General features: G+C 39.0%; 1 protein-coding gene across 4 annotated transcripts in view; it reads left to right on the top strand.

Moving 5' to 3' along the window:
* Positions 1–25,614, top strand: part of CNTLN (centlein) — a 352,880-nt gene that overhangs the window by 73,967 nt on the left and 253,299 nt on the right. For all 4 annotated transcript variants that reach the window (XM_027549176.1, XM_027549174.1, XM_027549178.1 and 1 more), the window contains exon 3: positions 18,787–18,871. In XM_027549176.1, the coding sequence (XP_027404977.1) occupies positions 18,787–18,871 (85 nt within the window). The remainder of the gene's footprint in view (positions 1–18,786; positions 18,872–25,614) is intronic.

Here is a 25,614-nt window from a genome sequence, read left to right as displayed (position 1 = left end):
GTCATATTGTATAATATATGGCATGGTCTGTAACACAATAAAATTTTGTTTCTTAATGCTTTAGAATAATTTCTCAGATTTTTGAGTTTAGAAAAATGGAAAAAAAGTTGGCATGGTAATTCATGTGGCTAAGTACAGCAATGTTAAATGTTTAAATGGGTCATACTCTTGGGAAAAGTGATTGGAGCTTTAAACTCGTACAAATTTGACAGCCTCTTTTCACTTCATTTTTCATCCTAAAGAAGTCTGCAAATATTCTTAGCTCACATCATTATTGCACATCAGTGGTTCTAATTAGCTAAACAGGAGTTTGTTTCAGTCATTGATCATCATCAGCTTCTTGACAGTATCTTTATTTTTAGTAACCTTTTTTTAATGTCTTGTAAATACATAGACTGTATATTAATTGAATTGACCAGATAGGTTGATGATCTTTAAACTCAAAGCAATTGTTTTCTTATATTATTCCAAGTAAAAAATATTGTATTCATATTGTAGCATTGTTTTCTTTTGTGAAAATTTTCCTGTTAGGAAAATATTAGACATCCAATGTGACCAGGAGGAGTTGCTGGACAAATCTCTATATAGATTTTAAACTGATTTTTTTTCAACTTCAAAACTGTAACATGGTAGTCTTTGGAATTTTTTGTTATAAATATATCATTGAGGTATATTTTGGAAGTTTATGTGAAGATTCATATTTCATTTATGACCTATCCTTTCAATATTATTCACCTTAATCGGTTGAGAAATGTGTCAGTTATTGTTATTTCAGTGATTCTGAGACTTTAGTGTGTATTAGAATGATCTGAGGCTTTGTCTCTTGTCAGTTTGGGCTACTATAACAGAATTCCATAGAATGGGTGGCTTAAACAACAAACATTTATTTCTCGTAGTTCTGGAGGCGAGGAAACCCAATATCAACGTGCCTGCCAACTCCATTCCTTGTGAGAGCTCTCTTGCAGATGGCTGCCTTCTTGAAGTATGCGCACATGATAGGAGAGAGAGATCATCTTTCTCTCTAATCTCTCCCACTAATCCTATTCGTGCGGGCCTTACTCTCATGACCCTTCCAAAGGCCCTACCTACAAATACCCTCTCACTGGGGATTAGGGCTTCAACATACGGATATGAAACATTCAGTCCATAGCATCTTTTTGTCCAACACAGATTGCTGGACTCCTCCCTCACAGTTTCTACTTTCAGGGTGCGCGGAGGATGGTACATTTCTAACAAGCTCCTAGGTGATGCTGATGCTTCTTCTTTGGTGACCCACACTATGAATAGCACTGAGTTAGAGTGTGAGTGAGTTATGTACATACATGTATCATAGGAGATAATTGCTCTGGTACCAAGCTAATTTGGAAGCAGCAGGAATGCCTTTGTTTGGGGTTTGTGGCATATAGTCTACTTTTCCATTATCTCATTTAAAAGGACCATTAGAATTTATTTTGATGATAGTGTTTTAGAAGTGAGCGAATTAGAAAGAATTTATTTGTGTTAAGTTTAATTCCTGAGAAGTTAAACATAGATTCATAGTATATTCAGGAAGGAATTTATAGAGGAATTTTCTGACTAGAATTAATATCTTGACCGTCTCAACCTGGGCCTTTCTCCCTGACTAAACCCTATCATGCCCTGTTCGTTGGGATTTAAAGTTATTAATGTTTTTCCTGTGTGTGTATGTGTGTGTGTGTGCATGCTAAGTCATTTCAGTTGTGTCCAGCTTTTTGCAGTGCTATGGACTGTTGCTCGCCTGGCTTCTCTGTCCATGGGATTCTCCAGGCGAGAATACTGGAGTAGGTTGCTATGCCCTCGCCAGGGGATCTTCCCGACCCAAAGACTGAACCCGCATCTCTACGTCTCTTCATTGGCAGGCAGGTTCTTTACCACTAGCACCACCTGGGAAGCCCTCAGTTTTCTCTTGATCCATATACAGTTGACCCTGGAATGACTGGGGGTTAATCCTTGTATAATTTACAGTCAGCCTCCATGTTCTTGGTATCACTGCATCCGTAGTTTAACCAACTATGGACTTGTGGTTCTACAGTGTTTACTATTGACAGACATCCACTGTAAGTGGACACTGACAGTTCAAACTTGCATTGTTCATGAGTCAACTGTACCTTGAATAGAAGTAGCATTCTTTTGCAGCATTATGGTTTTATAATGGTAAATTACACATTCAAGTGAAAATTTGAGATTATATGTTAGTGACAAGTGATAGGCAAGGGGCATATATTTTTAATATATAAAATAGTTTTGTAAATCAATAAAAACAGTAAGATGTAAAATAGGGCTTCCCTGGTGGCTCAGAGGTTAAAGCGTCTGCTTGGAATGCGGGAGACCCGGGTTCGATCCCTGGGTTGGGAAGATCCCCTGGAGAAGGAAATGGCAACCCACTCCAGTACTCTTGCCTGGAGAAGCCTATGGAGGGAGGAGCCTGGTAGGCTACAGTCCATGGAGTATATTGTAGGTATATTGACAGGCAATGGCAAATTTACAGGGTAAAGGCATTTCAATTTCTAAAAGTATGTTTAGTTTCATTATTAATAAAAGAAGCACAAGTAAAAGGAAAGCCTGGTTGAAGACAGTGTATCGTGATCATACATTAAACATGTTAATGCCTAGTAAAGAGAAAATTAGCAAAATAGTAAAAATAGTCATAGCATGTTTACAAAATTTCGAACATTTATTCCAACTCTCTCCATTTACCGTGTGCCTACATCCAGAGGGCTAAACATGGCTAGAGAAAAACTCTAAAACATGATGACTGGTCTTATATAAATTTAAATTTAGGACCATTAACCTCAGTGCTGAATACTAATTGGTAGTCATCCTATTTTTTTTTTTCTGCTTCACTTACTGGCTCAGTTTCCTAGAATACTATTTTATGCTTACTCAATTGTCAGCTTTTTTTTTTCAAGTTTTGGCCATGTGAGCAGCTTATGAGATTTTAGTCACCTGACCAGGGATCAAACTCAAGACTTTGGCAGTGAGAGCACCAACTCCTATCTAATGGACTGCCAAGGAATTCCCAACTTCTAAAACTTTGTTTGGATCTTCCCTGGTGGCTCAGATGGTTTCCCATTCTTACCCCTAACTGGTAGCTGTTATAGATTTGTCAAATTAACACTTAACTCTGTGTTAAGTAGAGCACAGAGTGGTGGATAGTGAACCATGATTCATCAGCAGACCACAATAAAAGTTGGAATAGAAAACTTTATTACTTACAGGTCCTGGAGAAAGTACTAAGCCTGCTTCAAGGGACAGCACAGGGAGGTCAAGGCAGAGAGCTCCAGAGAAGGACAGACCTGGGGCATATGCTTTATTAATGTTTGTGGGTGGCATGCTTTCAGGTAAGCCCCACAGAGGGTCTTATCTAAGGGGCACACAAGAGGGAGAAGTGTTGGAAGGTGGGGGAGACTGTTGATCACAAGGGCTACTGGGGAATGCATTCAGTTTAGTCGTGTCTGATTCTGCAACCCCATGAACCGCAGCACGCCAGGCCTCCCTGTCCATCACCAACTCCCAGAGTTCACTCAGACTCACGTCCATCGAATTGGTGATGCCATCCAGCTATCTCATCCTCTGTCGTCCCCTTCTCCTCCTGCCCCCAGTCCCTCCCAGCATCAGAGTCTTTTCCAGTGAGTCAACTCTTCTCATGAGGTGGCCAAAATACTGGAGTTTCAGCTTTAGCATCATTCCTTCCAAAGAACACCCAAGACTGATCTCCTTTAGGATGGACTGGTTGGATCTCCTTGCAATCCAAGGGACTCTCAAGAGGATTCTCCAACACCACAGTTCGAAAGTCTCAATTCTTTAGAGCTCAGCCTTCTTCACAGTCCAACTCTCACATCCATACATGACCACTGGAAAAACCATAGCCTTGACTAGACGGACCTTTGTTGGCAAAGTAATGTCTCTGCTTCTGAATATGCTATCTAGGTTGGTCATAACTTTCCTTCCAAGGAGTAAGCGTCTTTTAATTTCATGGCTACGATCACCATCTGCAGTGATTTTGGAGCCCAAAAAATAAAGTCTGACATCGTTTCCACTGTTTCCCCATCTATCTGCCATGAAGTGATGGGACCAGATGCCATGATCTTCGTTTTCTGAATGTTGAGCTTTAAGCCAACTTTTTCACTCTCCTCTTTCACTTTCATCAAGAGGCTTTTCAGTTCCTCTTCACTTTCTGCCAAATGCATATCAGACCCTTAAATTTACTGTGACTCTGCAGGCTGCTATCTAAGGCATGAGCTTTCATGAGGGACTAGAGTCAGTTCACACTTGCTGTTCTTTGAGTTATGCTCTGGCCTTAGTGCTTTGCACCTGGTACAGGTCCTGTGGCCTAAAAAACTCATGAGAGCTTCCCAGGTGGCTTAGTGTAAAGAATCTGCCTGCCAGTGCAGGAGATGCAAGAGATGTGGGTTTGATCCCTGGGTGGGGAAGGTCCCCTGGAGTCAGAAATGGCAACCCGCTCCAGTATTCTTGCCTGGAGAATCCCGTGGACAGAGGAGCCTGTTGGGCTACAGTCCATGGGGTTGCAAAGAGTTGGACACAACTGAGCACACATGCATGCATCAGAAGCTCCATGATTCTCACTTCCTTCCTTTAAGTCTCCACCCAAATGCACCTTTAAGGACTTATTTATTAATTATTCCATAGCAACAAACAACCTTCCTCTTGCTGCCCAGTTCCTTAACACAAGGCATGTCTTTCTCTGTTACCCTAGTTCATTGCCCTTATTATACTTAAAGTCAAACTTACTATGCTAAATCATTGGAAGTCTGATTTAAAATTTTTAATGTATTATTGCCATCTGCATTTGTCTCCTTTAATTATTGATATGCTTTTCCTTCTTTTTCTAAATTGGAATATACTTGATATATAATATTAGTTTCAGGTGGACTACATAGTGATTTGAAATTTGTATACATTATGGAATGATATGGTAAGTCTAGTAAACCAATTGTCCCCATATAAACTTATTACACTCCTATTGACCCTATTCCTTATCTTGTATGTTGCATCCCTGTAGTTTGTTTGTTTTAGAACAGGAGATTTGTATTTTTAATCCATTTCACCTATTTCTCTCCCTTTCTTCTCTGGCAATACCTATTTGTTTTCTGTATCTGTGAGTGTTCTGTTTGTTGTTCTGTTTTTCTGATACCACATGTAAGTGAGCTCATACGATATTTGTCTTTGTCTGTATGACTTTTTTCATTTAGCATGATTCCTCCTAGATCCATTCACGGTCTTGCAAATGGCAAGATTTCATTTTTTATACCTGAGAAATATGCCATTGTGTGTGTGTGTGTATATATATATATATATATATATATATATATATATATATATTATATAAAGAAATATATCACATCTTTATCCATTCATCTATTGATGGGCACTTAGGTTGCTTCCATAACTTGGCTATGATAAATAATGCTACAGTGACCCTTAGTATGCTTTTATCTTTTTGAACTAGTGTTTTTGTTTTCTTTGGGTTAGATACCCAGAAGAGAAATTGCTGGATCATTATGGCAGTTATATTTTAAACTTTTTGAGGAAACTTTGTACTGTTTTTCATAATGGCTGCACTAATTTACACCCCACCAACAGGGCACATCCTTTCCAGTACTTTTTACCTGTTGTCTTTTGATGATTGGCATTCTCACAGGTGTGAGGTGGTACCTAATTTCATTTCCCTTATATAGTGATGTTGAGCCCCTTTTCATGTTTCTAGTGACCATCTGTCTTCTTTTGAAAAATATCTATTCAGATCATCTGCCCACTTTTAAATCAGTTTTTTGATATTTAGTTGTATGAATTCTTTGTATATTTTGGATATTAACCCCTTATCATCAGTTATACTGTGTATAAATATCTTCTCCCATGTACTATCTTGCCTTTTCATTTAGTTAATTATTTTCTTCAGTGCAAAAGTGTTTTAGTTTGATGTAGTCCCATTTATTTAGTTTGCTTTTGTTTCTTAATTTCCCTTTGCGATAGTTCATTGTTAATATGTAGACATATAACAGATTTTGATGTATTTTGTATCCTGTACCTAATTGGATTCATATATTAGTTCTAGTAGTTTTTTGGTAGCTCTTTTAGCATTATCTGTACTATCATGTCAAGTGCAAACAGTGCCAGTTTTACTTTTTTCTTTTCAATTGGAGTTTATTTATTTTCCAGATCTGATTGCTGTGGCTAGAAATTCTAATAGTTTTTTTGAATAAAGTGGTGAGAGTTGGCATCTTTGTCTTGTTCCTTATCTTAGATATAATACTTTCAACTTTTGACCTTTGAGTATTATGTTGGCTGTGAGTTTTTCATATATAGCTTTTATTATATTGAGGTAATTTCCCTCTATTTCCACTTTGTGGAGAGTTTTTATTGTACATGGTTGTTGAATTTTTGTCAAAAGTTTTTTTCTACATCTACTGAGATGATCATATGATTTTTGTTCTTCAGTTTTTTTAAATGTGGTGTATTACATTGATTTGTGGATAGTGACCATCCTTGCATCCCTGGGATGAATCTCACTTGGTCATGGGGGTTTCCCTTGTGGCTCAGCTGGCAAATAATCCACCTGTAATGTGGGAGACCTGAGTTTGATCCCTGGGTTGGGAAAATCCCCTGGAGAAGGGAACGGCTACCCACTCCAGTATTTTGGCCTGGAGAATTCCATGGACTGTATAGTACATAGGGTCAAAAAGTCGGACATGAATGAGCAGCTTTCACTTTTCATGATCCTTTTAATGTCTTGTGGACTTGTTTTACTAATATTGAGTATTTTTGCATGTATGTTCATCAGTGACATTAATCTGTAATTTTACTTTTTTAGATGCTTTTTCTAGTTGTGGTACATGGTTATCCTGACCTCATAGAATGAGTTTGGAAGCATTCCTTCCTGTACAGTTTTTTGGAATAGTTTGAGAAGCACAGGTGTTCAGTTCAGTCCAGTCACTCAGTCATGTCCAACTCTTTGCGACCCAATGAACCACAGCACGCCAGGCCTCCTTGTCCATCACCAACTCCCGGAGTCCACCCAAACCCATGTCCATTGTATCAGTGGTGCTATCCAACCATCTCATCCTCCATCGTCCCCTTCTCCTCCTGCCCTCAATCTTTCCCAGCATCAGGGTCTTTTCGAATGAGTCATCACTTTGCATCAGGTGGCCAAAGTGTTGGAGTTTCAGCTTCAACATGAGTCCTTCCAGTGAACTTCCAGGACTGATCTCCTTTAGGATGGACTGGGTGGATCTCCTCACAGTCCAAGGGACTCTCAAGAGTCTTCTCCAACACCACACTTCAAAAGCATCAATTCTTTGGCGCTCAGCTTTCTTTATAGTCCAACTCTCACATCCATAAATGACGACTGAAAAAACCATAGCCTTGACTAGACAGACCTTTGTTGGCAAAATAATGTTTCTGCTTTTGAATATGCTATCTAGGTTGGTCATAACTTTCCTTCCAGGGAGTAAGCATCTTTTAATTTCATGGCTGCAGTCACCATCTGTAGTGATTTTGGAGCCCAGCAAATTAAAGTCAACCACTGTTTCCACTGTTTCCCCATCTATTTGCCATGAAGTGATGGGACGAGATGCCATGATCTTTGTTTTCTGAATGTTGAGGTTTAAGCCCACCTTTTCACTCTCCTCTTTACTTTCATCGAGAGGCACTTTAGTTCTTCTTCACTTTGTGCCATAAGGGTGGTGTCATCTGCATATCTGAAGTTATTGATATTTCTCCCAGCAATCTTGATTCCAGCTTGTGCTTCCTCCAGACCAGCATTTCTCATGATGTACTCTGCATATAAGTTAAGTAAGCAGGTGACAATATACAGCCTTGACATACTCCTTTTCCTGTTTGGAACCAGTCTCTTGTTCCATGTCCAGTTATAACTGTTGCTTCCTGATCTGCGTGTAGGTTTCTCAAGTGGCAGGTCAGATGGTCTGTTATGCCCATCTCTTGAAGAATTTTCCACAGTTTATTGTGATCCACACAGTCAAAGGCTTTGGCATAGTCAGTAAAGCAGAAATAGATGTTTTTCTGGAACTCTCTTGCTTTTTTCAATGATCCAGTGAATGTTGGCAATTTGATCTCTGGTTTCTCTGCCTTTTCTAAAACCAGCTTGAATATCTGGAAGTTCATGGTTCATGTATTGCTGAAGCCTGGCTTGGAGAATTTTGAGCATTACTTTACTAGTTTGTGAGGTGAGTACAATTGTGCGGTAGTTTGAGCATTCTTTGACATTGCCTTTCTTTGGGATTGAAATGAAAACTGACCTTTTCCAGTCCTGTGGCCACTGCTGAGTTTTCCAGATTTGCTGGCTTATTGAGTGCAGCACTTTTACAGCATCATCTTTTAGGATTTGAAATAGCTCAACTGGAATTCCATCACCTCCACTAGCTTGTTCTCAGTGATAGTTCCTATGGTCACCTGACTTCACATTCCAGGATGTCCAGCTTTGGGTGAGTGTGAGTGATCACACTTTGTGTTTATCTGGGTCATGAAGATCTTTTTTGTACAGTTCTTCTGTGTATTCTTGCCACCTATTCTTAATATCTTCTGCTTCTGTTAGGTCCATACCATTTCTGTCCTTTATGGAGCCCATCTTTGCATGAAATGTTGTTCCCTTGGTATCTCTTAATTTTCTTGAAGAGCTCTCTAGTCTTTCCCATTCTATTGTTTTCCTCTATTTCTTTGCATTAATCGCTGAGGAGGCTTTCTTATCTCTCCTTGCTATTCTTAGAACTCTGCATTTAGATGCTTATATCTTTCCTTTTCTCCTTTGCTTTTCACTTCTCTTCTTTTCGCAGCTATTTGTAAGGCCTCCCCAGACAGCCATTTTGCATGTTTGCATTTCTTTTTCTTGGGGATGGTCTTGATCCCTGTCTCCTGTACAATGTCATGAACCTCAGTCCATAGTTCATCAGGCACTCTGTCTATCAGATCTTGTCCCTTAATCTATTTCTTACTTCCACTGTATAGTCCTAAGGGATTTGATTTAGGTCATACCTGAATGGTCTAGTGGTTTTCCCCATTTTCTTCAATTTAAGTCTGAATTTGGCAATAAGGAGTTCATGGTCTGAGCCACAGTCAGCTCCCAGTCTTGTTTTTGCTGACTGTATAGAGCTTCTCCATCTTTGGCTGCAAAGAATATAATCGATCTGATTTCTGTGTTGACCATCTGGTGATGTCCATGTATAGAGTGTTCTCTTGTGTTGTTGGAAGAGGGTGTTTGTTATGACCAGTGCATTTTCTTGGCAAAACTCTATTAGTCTTTGCCCTGCTTCATTCCATATTCCAAGGCCAAATTTGCCTGTTACTCTAGATGTTTCTTGACTTCCTACTTTTGCATTCCAGTCCCCTATAATGAAAAGGACATCTTTTTTGGGTGTTAGTTCTAAAAGGTCTTATAGGTCTTCATAGAACCATTCAACTTCAGCTTCTTCAGCGTTAGTGGTTGGGGCATAGACTTGGATTACCGTGATATTGAATGGTTTGCCTTGGAAACGAACAGAGATCTTTCTGTCGTTTTTGAGATTGCATCCAAGTACTGCATTTTTGACTCTTTTGTTGACCATGATGGCCACTCCATTTCTTCTGAGGGATTCCTGCCCGCAGTAGTAGATATAATGGTCATCTGAGTTAAATTCACCCATCCCAGTCCATTTTAGTTCGCTGATTCCTAGAATGTCGACATTCACTCTTGCCATCTCTTGTTTGACCACTTCCAATTTGCCTTGATTCATGGACCTGACATTCCAGGTTCCTATGCAATATTGCTCTTTACAGCATTGGACCTTGCTTCTATCACCAGTCACATCCACAACTGGGTATTGTTTTTGCTTTGGCTCCATCCCTTCATTCTTTCTGGAGTTATTTCTCCACTGATCTCCAGTAGCATATTGGGCACCTACTGACCTGGGGAGTTCATCTTTCAGTGTCCTATCTTTTTGCCTTTTCATACTGTTCATGGGGTTCTCAAGGCAAGAATACTGAAGTGGTTTGCCATTCCCTTCTCCAGTGGACCACATTCTTCAGACCTCTCCACCATGACCCGTCTGTCTTGGGTGGCCCCACATGGCATGGCTTCATTGAGTTAGAAAAGACTGTGATCCATGTCATCAGATGGCTAGTTGTCTGTGATTGTGGTTTCAGTCTGTCTGCCCTCTGATGCCCTCTGTTAGCGCCTACTATATTTCTTGGGTTTCTCTTAACCTTTGATGTGAGGTATCTCTTCACGGATGCTCCAGCAAAGCACAGCAGATGCGCCTTACCTTGGACTTGGGGTAGCTCTTCTCGGCTGCTGCCTCTGACCTTGGATGTAGGGTAGCTCCTCTCGGCCTCTGCCCCTGACCTTCGACATTGGAGCACGGTGGCTGCGACGGCCCAGCAGCAGTTTTTTCGAATAGTTTGAGAAGCATGGGTGTTAATTGTTTAAATACTTTGTAAAATTTACCGATTAATCTGTCTGGGCCTGGACTTTATTTGTTGGAAGTTTTTTGATTACTGACTGAATTCCATTACTGTTAATTGGTTTGTTTATATTTCCTATTTCTTCCTGATTCAGTCTTAGGAGTTTGTATATTTCTGGGAATTTGTCTGTTTCTTCTAAATTGTTCATTTTCTTGTACGTATAATTGTTCTCCGTAACATTTATGGTCCTTTGTATTTTTGTGGTGCTGTTTTTAACTTATCCTTACTTATTTCTGGTTTTATTTCTTTAGACCCTTTTTTAATGACTGTTTTGAATAAAATGTTCTATATGCATCGATTGATTACATCTGATCTAATGTGTCGTTTAAGGCCAGTGTTTCTTTATTGATTTATGCCTGTATAATCTCTCCATAGATATAAATGCTGTGTTAAAAATCCTCCACTATTATCATGTTACTTTCAATCTCTCCCTTTATGTTTCTTAATATTTGTGTTATGTATGTAGGTGCTCTTACGTTTAGTGTATATATATTTACTGTTATATCTTTTTGATTCCTTGGTCATTATGTAATGTCCTTTCTTTTCTCTTGTTACAGTGTTTAAAGTCATAAATACTGCTATCCCACCTTTCTTTTTATTTTTGTGGAACTATTTTTTTTTTTAAACTTTACATAATTGTATTAGTTTTTTCCGATCCCCTCACTTGTAGTCTGTGTGTGTCTAGATCTATAGTGAGTCTCTCATAGGCAGCATAACTGTAGGACTTGTGTTTGTATCCATTCAGCCACTCTTTGTCTTTTGACTGAGCATTTAGTCCATCTACATTTAAAGTGATTATTTAATAGCCAAATATTTATAGCCATTTTGTTAATTGCTTTGGGGTTGTTTTTGTAGTTCTTTTTTGTTCATTCTTTTCTTGTTCTTTTGCTGTCTTCCCTTATGATTTGATGACTATCTCTAGTGTTATGTTTGGGTTCCTTTCTCTTTTTCCTTTGTGTATCTATTTCAGGCTTTTGATTTGTGTTTACCATGAGGTTTATATATAACAATGTATATATATGTGATTAACTTGATGATCTCTTTAAGTTCAGTGCATTCTTTTTTTTCTTATATATATATGTATATTTGAGGCACAGTTGACTTACAGTGTTTCAGGTTCACAGCAAGGTGATTCATTATACATATACACATATATTATTTTTCAGATTGTTTTTCATTATATGTTATTATAAGATACTGACTATAGTTCCATGTGCTATAAAGTAAACATTTGTTGCTTGTTGCTTATCTGTTTTTTTTCTAATTAGAAATGTAGCATTCTATTCATATGAAAGTCAAACAAGTGGAATTTAACTTGTGGAATCAAATGAGTGAAATAAAAAATTTTAGTTAGGCAAGAATTCATAAGTTTTCTAAAATGTGTATATTATGCATACTACTTATATATATGCATACAAAAGCTTTTCTACTGTGCTTGGAAAGGCTTGAGAAAAACCATCAAAAAGAGAAGAGGTGGAGAAATTGGAAACATACATTAAATGAAATGGGAGCACTGAAAATGAAATAGGAAAAGTTAAACTACTAAAAGATCATCACATAGTCCAGTTGTTTTTAAACATGGCTGTTCATTGGAAACATATCTGGAGCTTTGAAGAAAAAAAGAAATATTAGACATTTGTATTTTTCAAAAAATTCCAAGATAATCCAATATGCATCTGGATTTTAGAAAGTGATTACGGGCTTTTCTACTAAATGGCAGTTTTGGTGATATAGAATTCTATTATTTTTCTGTTGACCAATCACGATACAATGGTATTAAGTGATTGGTAGACATAATCACAATAGTAAAGTATATTTATCAGTTTTCACAATCAATAGTGAGACTGAAAAAAAAGATAATTACAATTGCAAGCCATAATGGGAATATGATTAACCTAACAATATAAAATAATTATGTACAGGTTGAGGGGTCACGCAGAATGATGTGGTGAGTAGAAGTGCAAACATGCACTTGTTTTCATCTGCCCAGCCAGTCTGTATCTTTTGATTGGTGCTTTTCATCCATCAGCATTTTCTTAATTGTTTTGGGTTTATTTTCTGTAGGTCTTTTCTTTCTCTTTTGTTTCCTGTCTTAGTTCAGTTCAGTTCAGTTCAGTTGCTCATTCATGTCTGACTCTTTGTGACCCCATGAATCGCAGAACACCAGGCCTCCCTGTCCATCACCAACTCCCAGAGTTCACTGAGACTCACGTCCATCGAGTCCGTGATGCCATCCAGCCATCTTATCTCTGTCGTCCCCTTCTCCTCCTGCCCCCAATCCCTCCCAGCATCAGAGTCTTTTCCAATGAATCAACTCTTTGCATGAGGTGGCCAAAGTACTGGAGTTTCAGCTTTAGCATCATTCCTTCCAAAGAAATCCCAGGGCTGATCTCCTTCAGAATGGACTGGTTGGATCTCCTTGCAGTCCAAGGCACTCTCAAGAGTCTTCTCCAACATCACAATTCAAAAGCATCAATTCTTTGGTGCTCAGCTTTCTTCACAGTCCAATTCTCACATCCATACATGACCACTGGAAAAACCATAGCCTTGACTAGATGGACCTTTGTTGGCAAAGTAATGTCTCTGCTTTTGAATATGCTATCTAGGTTGGTCTTAACTTTCCTTCCAAGGAGTAAGCATCTTTTAATTTCATGGCTGCAATCACCATCTTCAGTGATTTTGGAACCCAAAAAAATAAAGTCTGACACTGTTTCCACTGTTTCCCCATCTATTTCCCATGAAGTGATGGAACCAGATGCCATGATCTTCATTTTCTGAATGTTGAACTTTAAGCCAACTTTTTCACTGTCCTCTTTCATTTTCATCAAGAGGCTTTTGAGTTCCTCTTCACTTTCTGCCATAAGGGTGGTGTCATCTGCATATCTGAGGTTAATGATATTTCTCCAGGCAATCTTGATTCCAATTTGTGCTTCTTTCATGTCTGCTCCTGCTGCTGCTAAGTCACTTCAGTCGTGTCCGACTCTGTGCAACCCCATAGACGGCAGCCCACTAGGCTCCTCTGTCTCTGGGATTCTCTAGGCAAGAATACTGGAGTGGGTTGCCATTTCCTTCTCCAGTGCAGGAAAGTGAAAAGTGAAAGTGAAGTCACTCAGTCATGCCCGACTCTTAGCGACCTCATGGACTGCAGCCTACCAGGCTCCTCCATCCATGGGATTTTCCAGGCAAGAGTACTGCAGTGGGTCGCCACTAGAGAAGTTCTTTTAGCATTTGTTGTAAAACTGATTTGGTGGTACTGAATTCTCTTAACTCTTGCTTGTCTGGAAAACTTTTGATTTCTCTATCAAATCTGAATGAGAGTCTTACTGAGTAGAGTGTTCTTGGTTGTACTTTCTTCCCTTTCTTCACTTTAAATATATGGTGCCATTCCCTCTGGTTTGTAGATTTTCTGTTGAGAAATCAGCTGGTAACCTGATGGGTGTTCCCTTATATGTTGCTTGTCATTTTTCCCTTGTTGCTTTTAATATTTTATCTTTGTCTTTAATTTCTGTCAGTTTGATTACTGTTTGTCTCTGTGTGTTCCTTCTTGGGTTTATCATTCCTGGAACTCTCTGCTTCCTGGACTTGGTTGGCCATTTCTTTTCCCTTCTTAGGGACATTTTTAGCTGTTATCTCTTTAAATACTTTCTCAGGTCCTTTATTTCTCTCTTTCTTCTCCTTCTGGGACCCCTATAATGTGAATGTTAGTGCATTCAGTATTGTCCCATAGGTCTCTTAGGCTGTCTTCATTTTTATTTTTTCATTCTTTTTTCTATATTCTGTTCTGTGGCAGTGATTCCACCATTCTGTCCTCCATGTCATTTATTTGTTCTTCTGCCTCAGTTATTCTGCTGTTGATTCTTTCTAGTGCATTATTCACTCTGTTTGTTCATTCTTTAGTTCTTGTGAGTGAGTGATGAGAAGCTCAATCGTGTCCGACTCTGCAACCCCATGGACTGTAGCGTACCAGGCTCCTCTGTCCATGGGATTTTCCAGGCAACAGTACTAGAGTGGATTGCCATTTCCTTCTCCAAGGGATGTTCCCAACCTAGGGATCGAACCCAGGTCTCCCGCATTGTAGACAGACGCTGTACTGTCTGAGCCACCAGGGAAGTCTCTTTGGTAAATATTTCTTGTATGTTCTCCATTGTTTTCTGAGATCCTGCATCATCTTCACTATCTTTATTCTGAATTCTTTCTCTGGACTGTTACCTATGTCCACTTCAGTTAGTTGTTTTCCTGGGATTTTATCTTGTCCTGTTATCTGGGATGTAACTTCCTGCTTTTTCATCCTGATTTACTTTCTGTAATGTGGTTTTGTTCTAGCTGCTGTGGGATTGTGGTTCTTTTTGCTTCTTCTTCCTGCCATCTGATGGAGGAGGCTAAGAGGCTTGTGTAAGCATCTTGATGGGAGGGATTGGCCATGGGAAAAACTGGGCCTTGCTCTGGTCAGCAGGGCCTTGCTCAGTAAAACTTTAATCCAATTATCTGCTGATGTGTGGGGTTGCACTTCCTCTCTGTTAGTTATTTGGCCTCAGGTTACCCAGCCCTGGGGTCTGTGGGCTCTGCGGTAGGTTTAATGGTGACTTCTAAGAGGGCTTACATCAAGGAGGGCCTTCCAGGATTGCTGCTGCCAGTGCCTCTATCCCTGTGGGAAGCCCCTGCCAACCCACACCTCCACATGATACCCTTCGCACTAGCAAGTAAGTAGTTTTGGTTTAGTCTTTTGTGGGATCACTGGTCATTTGCTCTGTGTCTTGGGCATACAAAATTTTGTTTTTGCCCTGAAAGACTAGAGTCTGTTTCCCCTAGTCCTGTGGAAGTCCTGTAATCAAATCCCGCTGGCCTTCAAGGTCAGATTCCATGGGGATTTCCAGTCCCTTTGCCCAGTCCCCAGGCTGGGAAGCCTAACGTGTGGTTCAGAATCTTCCCAACGGTGTGAGATCATCTTTATTATTATTGTTCTCCAGTTTGTGGGTCACCCACCTGGTAGTTATGGGATTTGATTTTATTGTGATTGCTGCGGCTCCTTCTTTGTCATTGGACATGGAATATCTTTTTTTGGTGGGTTCTAGTGCTCTCCTGTTGATGGTTATTCAGCAGCTAGTTGCAATTTTGGTGCTCTATCAGGAGGAGGTGAGTGCAGATCCTTCTATTCCACCATCTTGAACCAGAAGCCAGTTCAATGCCTTCTAACAACCCTATGTTTGTACTCCACCCATCCACATATTTAATGTTTTTGATGTCTTTTTTTTTTAAAACTTCTTTTAAATTTTGTATCGTTTACTTATTGTAATAGTTGCTTAGTGTGGAAATAGATGATTTTACTACTTTTGTCTTTTAACCTTCCTACTAGATTTATCATTGACTGATCTACTACCTTTACTGTGTATGTCTTTACCAGTGAGATTTTTCCTTCCATAATTTTCATATTTCTAGTTGTAGTCTTTTTTTTTTTTTTTTTTTTGCTTATGGAAGTCCCTTTAACATTTCCTGTAAAGCCAGTTTAGTGCTGCTAAACTCTTTAACTTTTGCTTGTCTGTAAAACTCTATCTTTTCCTTCAAATCTGAATAATATCTTTGCCAGGTAGAGTATTCTTTGTTGTAGACTTTTTCCTTTCATCTCTTCAAATATATTGTGTAACTCTCTTCTGGCCTACAGAGTTTCTGCTGAAAAGTCAGCTAATCGCCTTATATTAGTTTCTGTATACTTAACTGGTTGCTTTCCCCTTGCTGCTTCTAAGACTCTCACTTTATTTTTTTGCCATTTTAATTATGATGTGTCTTCGAGTGGACCTCTTTGGGGTCATGGTTCTGAGATGTCTCTGTGATTCCTGGCTTTGGATATCTGTTTCATTTCCCAGGTTAAGAAAATTTGGGGTATTATTTTTTTTTAAATAAGTTCCCTTCTACTTTATCTTTCTCTTCTTCTCTATATGCAAATGTTAGTATGCTTGATGTTATTTCAGAGGTCTCTTAAATTATTTTCCTTTTTAAAACTTATTTTTTTTGTTTCTCCTTGGGAGATTTTTACTACTCTGTCTTTCAGATGCTCATCTGTTACTCTGTATCATCTAATCTACTGTTGAATCCTTCTACTGTATTTTTTATTAATATTGAAATCATTGTATTTTTCAGCTCTGATTTTTATTTAAATTTTTAAACTCTTTGAAATTTTGACTATGTTCATTCAGTTTTCTCTCCAGTTCATTGAACCTCTTTTTGACTATTACTGAACTCTTTTTGGGTAGATTGTTTATCTCCACTTTGTTTTTTTCTGTTTCTCAGGTTTTGTGATATTTGTTTGGAACATATTTCTCTGTTTCCTCATTTTTCTGTATTCTCTATATTCATTTCTCTGTATTAGGTCAGTCAGGAGAAGTAGTCATTCCATGGGGTCTGGTAGCACACTCTGATCACCAGAGCTGTGTGCCTTAGGAGTCTCCTTATGTTGGCAGCATGTACCCTTCCACTGTTTTGGGGCTGACTGCTGTTGATGTGTTGTTAGGCAGAGCTGGCCTCTGGCCCAGTTGGCTGTGAGACTGTGCTGCAGGCAGTGGCTGTGGGCTTGCTGGAGGAAAAGGTAGGCTTCCTGTGTCATTGGCTGTATGTCCCGGGAGGGCCTAGGGCTGGGTCCCTGCATGACTGTCTATGCAGCCTGGGGTGATTTGCAGCTGGTGCTAGCCTGAAGATGTGTGGGACATCCTCTCATGCTAATAGGGTAGAGGGAGGGTTCCAAAATAGCGCTTGCCAGTGCTGGTGTTATTGCAGTAGAAAAACTCCCCTAGAATGGCTGTCTCCAACATCTCTGTACCCAAGGCTTTCCCAATTGCCTCCTGCTTTTCCAGGAGGTGTTACAAGACCAGCAGGAGTATCTGCTACAGGCTTCTGTCATACTACTGTATCTCCACTGGAATTCAGACTACGTGAGATTTTGTGCATATTCTTGAAAAGTGGAATCTCTGTTTCCTGCAGCTCTCTAGCTCTTTCGAACATGAGACCCATACATGTGTGCTCAGTCATGTCCTCTTTGCGACACTATGGACTGTCACTCACCAGGCTCCTCTGCCTACTGGATTTCCCAGGCAAGAATACTGGAATGGGTTGCCATTTCCTCCTCCAGGGGATCTTCCTGACCCAAGGATCAAACCCATGTCCCCTGTGTCTCCTACATTGGGCAGATTCTTTATCACTTAGCAACCTGGGAAGCAACATGTACACTACTAGTTTTCAAAACCCATTGTTCTGTAGTCTGATCTACTTGGTGTGGACTATCCAGGCTGGAGAGCTTGACTTTCTCCTTGGAGAAGATCTGTATATTTGTGATTATCCTCCCATTTAGGGGCCACTGATCTGGGGGTGGGGATACTGACTATATTGCATCTCCACTCCTCCTAACCATCATGGTGTGGTTTCTTCATATCTTTATTTGTAGTGTATCTTTTCTGCTAATTTTCAGTTTTTTTCCCATAAATAGCTGCTTCATAACTAGTTGTAGTTTTTGTGTTGTCCATGGGAAGAGGTGAGTTTAGGGTCTTCCTACTCTGCCATCTTGGTCACCAGCAGTGGTATGCTTTTATGTCATACATATCTCTTAATTCTCATATCCATTTTTGCCTTCTAAAGCCCTTTGCTTCATCTCATTTTTATTCTCAGGTGAGGGTTCTTAATTTCTTCCTACCTGTACACTTTGTGATTCATGAGTGATTTAGGTACAGATTTCTATTTCTTTTACCTATTTTTAAAATTTAAAAAATATAATGAACATCCAATAAATTTTTCCCTTATTTATTTAATGTTGATTGTTAGTAAATCTCAAGCTTTCTCTCTTTTAATTCTTTTACTTAAAAAATGGTAAGTAGTGTATTCTTAATTATTAGTATTAATTATATTATATTTTAATTTTATTATATTAATATTAGTTAATATTAAAAATTGCAATATAAAGTATATTAACATGAACATATTAATATATTCAGTAATTATTTTAAATTTATGTTATAATGACTGTTGCAGTCAAGATTAAATGTGTTTTAAGTATGTTTTATAATGTGTATAAATGTAGAAACTCTTTTTGTATGAAGTTGTCTTAGTTGGCAGCAGTTATAAATTGTTGTCACTTGCCATATGGTTCTGATTAAATCAGAAAGGGCAGTTAACGTCGGATAATTAACTTTTCTATAGTTTAATGTGAAACTCACTATTAGGATGTGGAAATTAAAAGAATTGGCTAACAATGTCTAATAAACTTTCAAAAAGAATGACTAAGTTTTCAATATATATACTTTTTATTTCTAGAGAAAAACGGAAATCTGAAGCTAAAGACAGAAAAGTTTTAGAAATTCTGCAAGTGAAGGATGCTAAAATACAAGAATTGGAACAGGTTGGTGTTATATCAGAAAATACTAAATTTATGATATTTGTTTTATATAGTAGGTGTTTACAAACATTTTAAGTTTTTTTACAGTAATGTTCACAAGAATATCAGGTTCATTATGTTGTCCTATTACTATAGTCAAGTTACTACTTTAGCCTGTTATTCTTCTTTGTGTTTTTGGGTTATAGACTATGTTATTTATACATTAAAACTCTTAAGATGTTGTTTTAATTTTATAGTAATAACTATCTGTTACTCAGTTTTTGTTGAAATTGCTTTTTATTTTTAACAATTATCATTTGCTTCTGAATCCTACAAATTTTTTAATGCTTTAATTTGTACAAAATATTAACAATAACTGGGATGATTCTATTTGATGTTTTGAACTTCCACTTTCAAATTATACAGTCCTATATTTATAGTTAATACAATTATATGTAACTGTATATTTAAAATTATAGGTAATTATATCTTCAGTATATTACCACTACAAAAATCTACATGGTCATTGATTCCCAAGAATCATTTTGGAGGTAGTAACATCTTAAAAATAAAGGTGAAATAAATTTAAGAATTGTCTATGTCATGATATATTTAAATTCATTTTGTACCCAATTGCCCATTATAGGCTAAATTATCTTTATTTTCTGGGTTGAATGAAGATTCTTTCTGGTAACTCTGCTTTTCGAAGTTCTGACTCTATTTTCCTTCCTACCCAATTAAACAGGATAATTTTCATCTAAGATTGGTTATTGTTATTAAGTTGTTTTATTAAAGGACTAAAAATGGAAGTTAATGTGGATAAAAATTATTTTTTTTATTCTCTCTATATAAGTTTGTTCTAAAATTGGATATATATTCCTATATGACATATAAATTTGAAATTTATACCTTCTCCAGAATTGTATTTTCCTTATAGAAAATGTAATAAGTGAGTGAGTGAAGTCACTTAGTTGTGTCTGACTCTGTGACCCCATGGACTGTAGCCTACCAGCTCCTCCATCCATGGAATTTTCCAGGCAAGAGTACTGGAGTGGGTTGCCATTTCCTTCTCCAGGATAGAAAATGTAATAATTATTGCTATAATGATAAAATTTTTTAAATAACTTTTTAGTTTGTTTTGGGAAATAATAGTTGTATTTGTGACTTGAATGTCAATATCAAAATGAATTCTAATATGGAAAAATACTGCGATGTGCCTAGTATATTAATTAGTTGGGAACATCCCCTGGAGGAAGGTGTGGCAACCCACTCTAGTTTTCTTGCCTGGTAAATTCCACGGACAGAAGAGCCTGCCTACAGTCCACGGGGTCAGAAAAAGTGAAACAGACTTAGCTACTAAATAATAACAAGCTACCTAATCAGTTCAGTTCAGTTGCTCAGTTGTGCCTAACAGATACACAGTTAAGACTTGGAAGTGGCAAACATCATTTATACCCACATTTCATTGAGAGAAACTACTCATATGGTTAACCCAAGATTCAGCGAATTTGGGAAAAGTTACTTCCAGGCTGAGCAATCTCTTCCTCACATACAGGTCTACTCTATGGAAGAGAATGGATTTTGGCATTCGTTTTGATAACCTTTGGCAATAAGTTTGCAGTGCTTTAGGAAATACTCAGTTTAGCAGGTCTAGATGGTCATTCAGTTCAGTTGCTCAATCATGTTGGACTCTTTGCAACACCATGGACTGCAGCACGCCAGGTTTCCCTGTCCATCACCAACTCTCAGAGTTTGCTCAAACTCATATACATCAAGTTGTTGATGCAATCCAACCATCTCATGCTGTCTTCCCCTTCTCCTCCTGCCTTTGTTCTTTCTCAGCAAAAGGGTCTTTTCCAATGAGTCAGTTCTTTGCATTAGATGGCCAAAGTATTGGATTTTCATCTTCTGCATCAGTCCTTCCAATAAATATTCAGGACTGATCTCCTTTAGGATCAACTAGTTGGATCACCTTGCAGTCCAAAGGACTCTCAAGATTCTTCTCCAACATCACAATTCAAAAGCATCAGTTCTTTGGCACTCAGCTTTCTTTCTAGTCCAACTCTCACATCCATACATGATTACTGGAAAAACCATAGCTTTGACTCGATAGACCTCTGTTGGCAAAGTAATGTCTCTGCTTTTTAATATGCTGTCTAGGTTGGTCGTAGCTTTTCTTCCAAGGAGCAAGTGTCTCTTAATTTCATGGCTGCAGTCACCATCTGCAGTAATTTTGGAGCCCAACAAAATAAAGTCTGTTACTGTTCTCACTCTTTCCCCATCTATTTGCCATGAAGTGATGGGACTGGATGCCACGATCTTAGTTTTCTGAATGTTGAGATTTAAACCAACTTTTTCACTCTCCTCTTTCACTTTCACCAAGAGGTTCTTTAGTTCTTTGCTTTCTGTTATAAGGGTGATGTCATCTGCATATTTAAGGTTATTGATATTTCTCCCGACAATCTTGATTCCAGCTGTACTACATCTAGCCTCACATTTTGCATGATGTATTCTGCATATAAGTTAAAGAAGTATGGTGACAATATACAGCCTTGATGTACTCCTTTCCCGATGTGGAACCAGTCTGTTGTTCCATGTCCAGTTCTAACTGTTGCTTTTTGACTTGCATACAGATTTCTCAGGAGGCAGGTCAGATGACCTGGTATTCCCATCTTTTTCAGAATTTTCCACAGTTTATTGTCATTCACACAGTCAAAGGCTATGGCATAGTCAATAAAGCAGAAGTAGATGTTTTTCTGGTATTCTCTTGCTTTTTCGATGATCCAAAGGATGTTGGCCACTTGATCTCTGGTTCCTCTACCTTTTCTAAATCCAGCTTGAACATCTGGAATTTCATGGTTCATATACTATTGAAACCTGGCTTGGAGAATTTTGAGCATTACTCTACTAGCGTGTGAGATGAGTGCAATTGTGCAGTAGTTTGAACATTCTTTGGCATTGCCCTTCTTTGGGATTGGAATGAAAACTGACATCTTCCAGTCCTGTGGCCACTGCTACAGGCCACTGCTACAATATGCCAAATTTCCTGGCATATTGAGTACAGCACTTTTATAGCACCACCTTTTAGGATTTGAAATAGCTCAACTGGAATTCCATCACCTCCACTGCTTTGTTTGTAGTGATGCTTCCTAAGGCCCACTTGACTTCATGTTCCAGGATGTTTGGCTCTAGGTGAGTGATCACATTCTCATGGTTATCTGGGTCATGAAGATCTTTTTTGTATAGTTCTTCTGTGTATTCTTGCCACCTCTTCTCAATATCTTCTGTTCTGTTAGGTCCATACTGTTTGTGAAATGCTGACTTTCTTAAATAACAATATATTTTTCCTTTTTCTTTGCTAAATTCTTTTCTTTTCTACTTCCTTTTCCTTGGATAGATATTATTTCATTATTTACATTTTGAGTAGAATGATTTACCTCATAAAATATTAAATGCCATGAAAGAAATTATTTGTTTTTTTGGGGGGCACTTAATTTGTCATTTGATTTAGGTCATACCTGAATGGTCTAGTGGTTTTCCCTACTTTCTTCAATTTCAGTCTGAATTTGGCAATAAGGAGTTCATGGTCTGAGCCACAGTCAGCTCCCGGTCTTGTTTTTGCTGTGACTGTATAGAGCTTCTCCATCTTTGGCTGCAAAGAATATTATCAATCTGATTTCGGTGTTGACCATCTGGTGATGTCCATGTATAGAGTGTTCTCTTGTGTTGTTGGAAGAGGGTGTTTGTTATGACCAGTGCATTTTCTTGGCAAAACTCTATTAGTCTTTGCCCTGCTTCATTCCATATTCCAAGGCCAAATTTGCCTGTTACTCCAGGTGTTTCTTGACTTCCTACTTTTGCATTCCAGTCCCCTATAATGAAAAGGACATCTTTTTTAGGTGTTAGTTCTAAAAGGTCTTGTAAGTCTTCATAGAAATGTTCCACTTCAGCTTCTTCAGCGTTAGTGGTTGGGGCATAGACTTGGATTACCGTGATATTGAATGGTTTGCCTTGGAAATGAACAGAGATCATTCTGTCGTTTTTGAGATTGCATCCAAGTACTGCATTTCGGACTCTTTTGTTGACCATGATGGCCACTCCATTTCTTCTGAGGGATTCCTGCCCGCAGTAGTAGATATAATGGTCATCTGAGTTAAATTCACCCATCCCAGTCCATTTTAGTTCGCTGATTCCTAGAATGTCGACATTCACTCTTGCCATCTCTTGTTTGACCACTTCCAATTTGCCTTGATTCATGGACCTGACATTCCAGGTTCCTATGCAATATTGCTCTTTACAGCATTGGACCTTGCTTCTATCACCAGTCACATCCACAACTGGGTATTGTTTTTGCTTTGGCTCCATCCCTTCATTCTTTCTGGAGTTATTTCTCCACTGATCTCCAGTAGCATATTGGGCACCTACTGACCTGGGGAGTTCATCTTTCAGTGTCCTATCTTTTTGCCTTTTCATACTGTTCATGGGGTTCTCAAGGCAAGAATACTGAAGTGGTTTGCCATTCCCTTCTCCAGTGGACCACATTCTTCAGACCTCTCCACCATGACCTGCCCGTCTTGGGTTGCCCCACGAGCATGGCTTAGTTTCACTGAGTTAGACAAGGCTGTGGTCCTAGTGTGATTAGATTGACTAGTTTTCTGTGAGTATGGTTTCAGTGTGTTTGCCCTCTGATGCCCTCTTGCAACACCTACCGTCTTACTTGGGTTTCTCTTACCTTGGACATGGGGTATCTCTTCAGGGCTGCTCCAGCAAGGCGCAGCCATTGCTTCTTATCTTGGACGAGAGGTATCTCCTCACCATGGCCCTTACTGACCTTCAATATGGGATAGCTCCTTTAGGCACTCCTGCACCCGCACAGCCACGGCTCCTTGGATGTGGGGTTGGTCCTCCTGGCCATCGCCCCTGGGCCTCGGGCTTGGGGCATGGGGTATCTCCTCCTGGCCGCCGCCCCTGACCTCGGACGGGACGCAGGTAACTCCTCTCGTCGCCGCCCCTGGCCTCTGGCGTGGGTTGTTCCTCCTGGCTGCGGCCCTGGCCTTGGGCGTAGGGGCGTGGGGTATGACCTAAATCAAATCCCTTATGATTATACAGTGAAAGTGAGAAATAGATTTAAGGGCCTAGATCTGATAGATAGAGTGCCTGATGAACTATGGAATGAGGTTCGTGACATTGTACAGGAGACAGGGATCAAGACCATTCCCATAGAAAAGAAATGCAAAAAAGCAAAACGGCTGTCTGGGGAGGCCTTAAAAATAGCTGTGAAAAGAAGAGAAGCGAAAAGCAAAGGACAAAAGGAAAGATATAAACATCTGAATGAAGAGTTCCAAAGAATAGCAAGAAGAGATAAGAAAGCCTTCTTCAGCAATCAATGCAAAAAAATAGAGGAAAACAACAGAATGGGAAAGACTAGGGATCTCTTCAAGAAATCAGAGATACCAAAGGAACATGTCATGCAAAGATGAGCTTGATAAAGGACAGAAATGGTATGGACCTAACAGAAGCACAGGATATTAAGAAGAGATGGCAAGAATACACAAAAGAACTGTGCAAAAAAGATCTTCACGACCCAGATAATCACGATGGTGTGATCACTGATCTAGAGCCAGACATTCTGGAATGTGAAGTCAAGTGGGCCTTAGAAAGCAATACTACAAACAAAGCTAGTGGAGGTGATGGAATTCCAGTTGAGCTATTCTAAATCCTGAAAGATGATGCTGTGAAAGTGCTGCACTCAATATGCCAGCAAATTTGGAAAACTCAGCAGTGGCCACAGGACTGGAAAAGGTCAGTTTTCATTTCTATCCCAAAGAAAGGCAATGCCAAAGAATGCTCAAACTACTGCACAATTGCACTCATCTCACATGCTAGTAAAGTAATGCTCAAATTCTTCAAGCCAGGCTTCAGCAATATGTGAACCGTGAACTTCCTGGTGTTCAAGCTGGTTTTAGAAAAGGCAGAGGAACCAGAGATCAAATTGCCAACATCCGCTGGATCATAGAAAAAGCATGAGAGTTCCAGAAAAACATCTATTTCTGCTTTGTTGACTATGCCAAAGCCTTTGACTGTGTGGATCACAATAAACTGTGGAAAATTCTGAAAGAGATGGGAATACCAGACCACCTGATCTGCCTCTAGAGAAATTTGTATGCAGGTCAGGAAGCAACGTTTAGAACTGGACATGGAACAACAGACTGGTTCCAAATAGGAAAAGGAGTTCATCAAGGCTGTATATTGTCACCCTGTTTATTTAACTTGTATGCAGAGTACATCATGAGAAACGCTGGACTGGAAGAAACACAAACTGGAATCAAGATTGCCGGGAGAAACATCAATAACATCAGATATGCAGATGACACCAGCCTTACGGCAGAAAGTGAAGAGGAACTAAAAAGCCTCTCGACAAAAGTGAAAGAGGAGAGTGAAAAAGTTGGCTTAAAGCTCAATATTCAGAAAACGAAGATCATGGCATCTGGTCCCATCACTTCATGGGAAATAGATGGGGAAACAGTGGAAGCAGTGTCAGACTTTATTTTTCTGGGCTCCAAAATCACTGCAGATGGTGACTGCAGCCATGAAATTAAAAGACGCTTACTCCTTGGAAGGAAAGTTATGATCAACCTAGTTAGCATGTTAAAAAGCAGAGACATTCCTTTGCCAACAAAGATTCTTCTAGTCAAGGCTATGGTTTTTCCAGTGGTCATGTATGGATGTGAGAGTTGGACTGTGAAGAAGGCTGAGTGCCGAAGAAT

This window comes from Bos indicus x Bos taurus, chromosome 8 (genome assembly GCF_003369695.1).
Source record: "Bos indicus x Bos taurus breed Angus x Brahman F1 hybrid chromosome 8, Bos_hybrid_MaternalHap_v2.0, whole genome shotgun sequence".
In the NCBI taxonomy this organism is placed as follows: domain Eukaryota; kingdom Metazoa; phylum Chordata; class Mammalia; order Artiodactyla; family Bovidae; genus Bos; species Bos indicus x Bos taurus.
The sequence above is the reverse complement of the archived record's forward strand: the minus strand, read 5'-3'. Positions and strand labels throughout refer to the sequence as shown.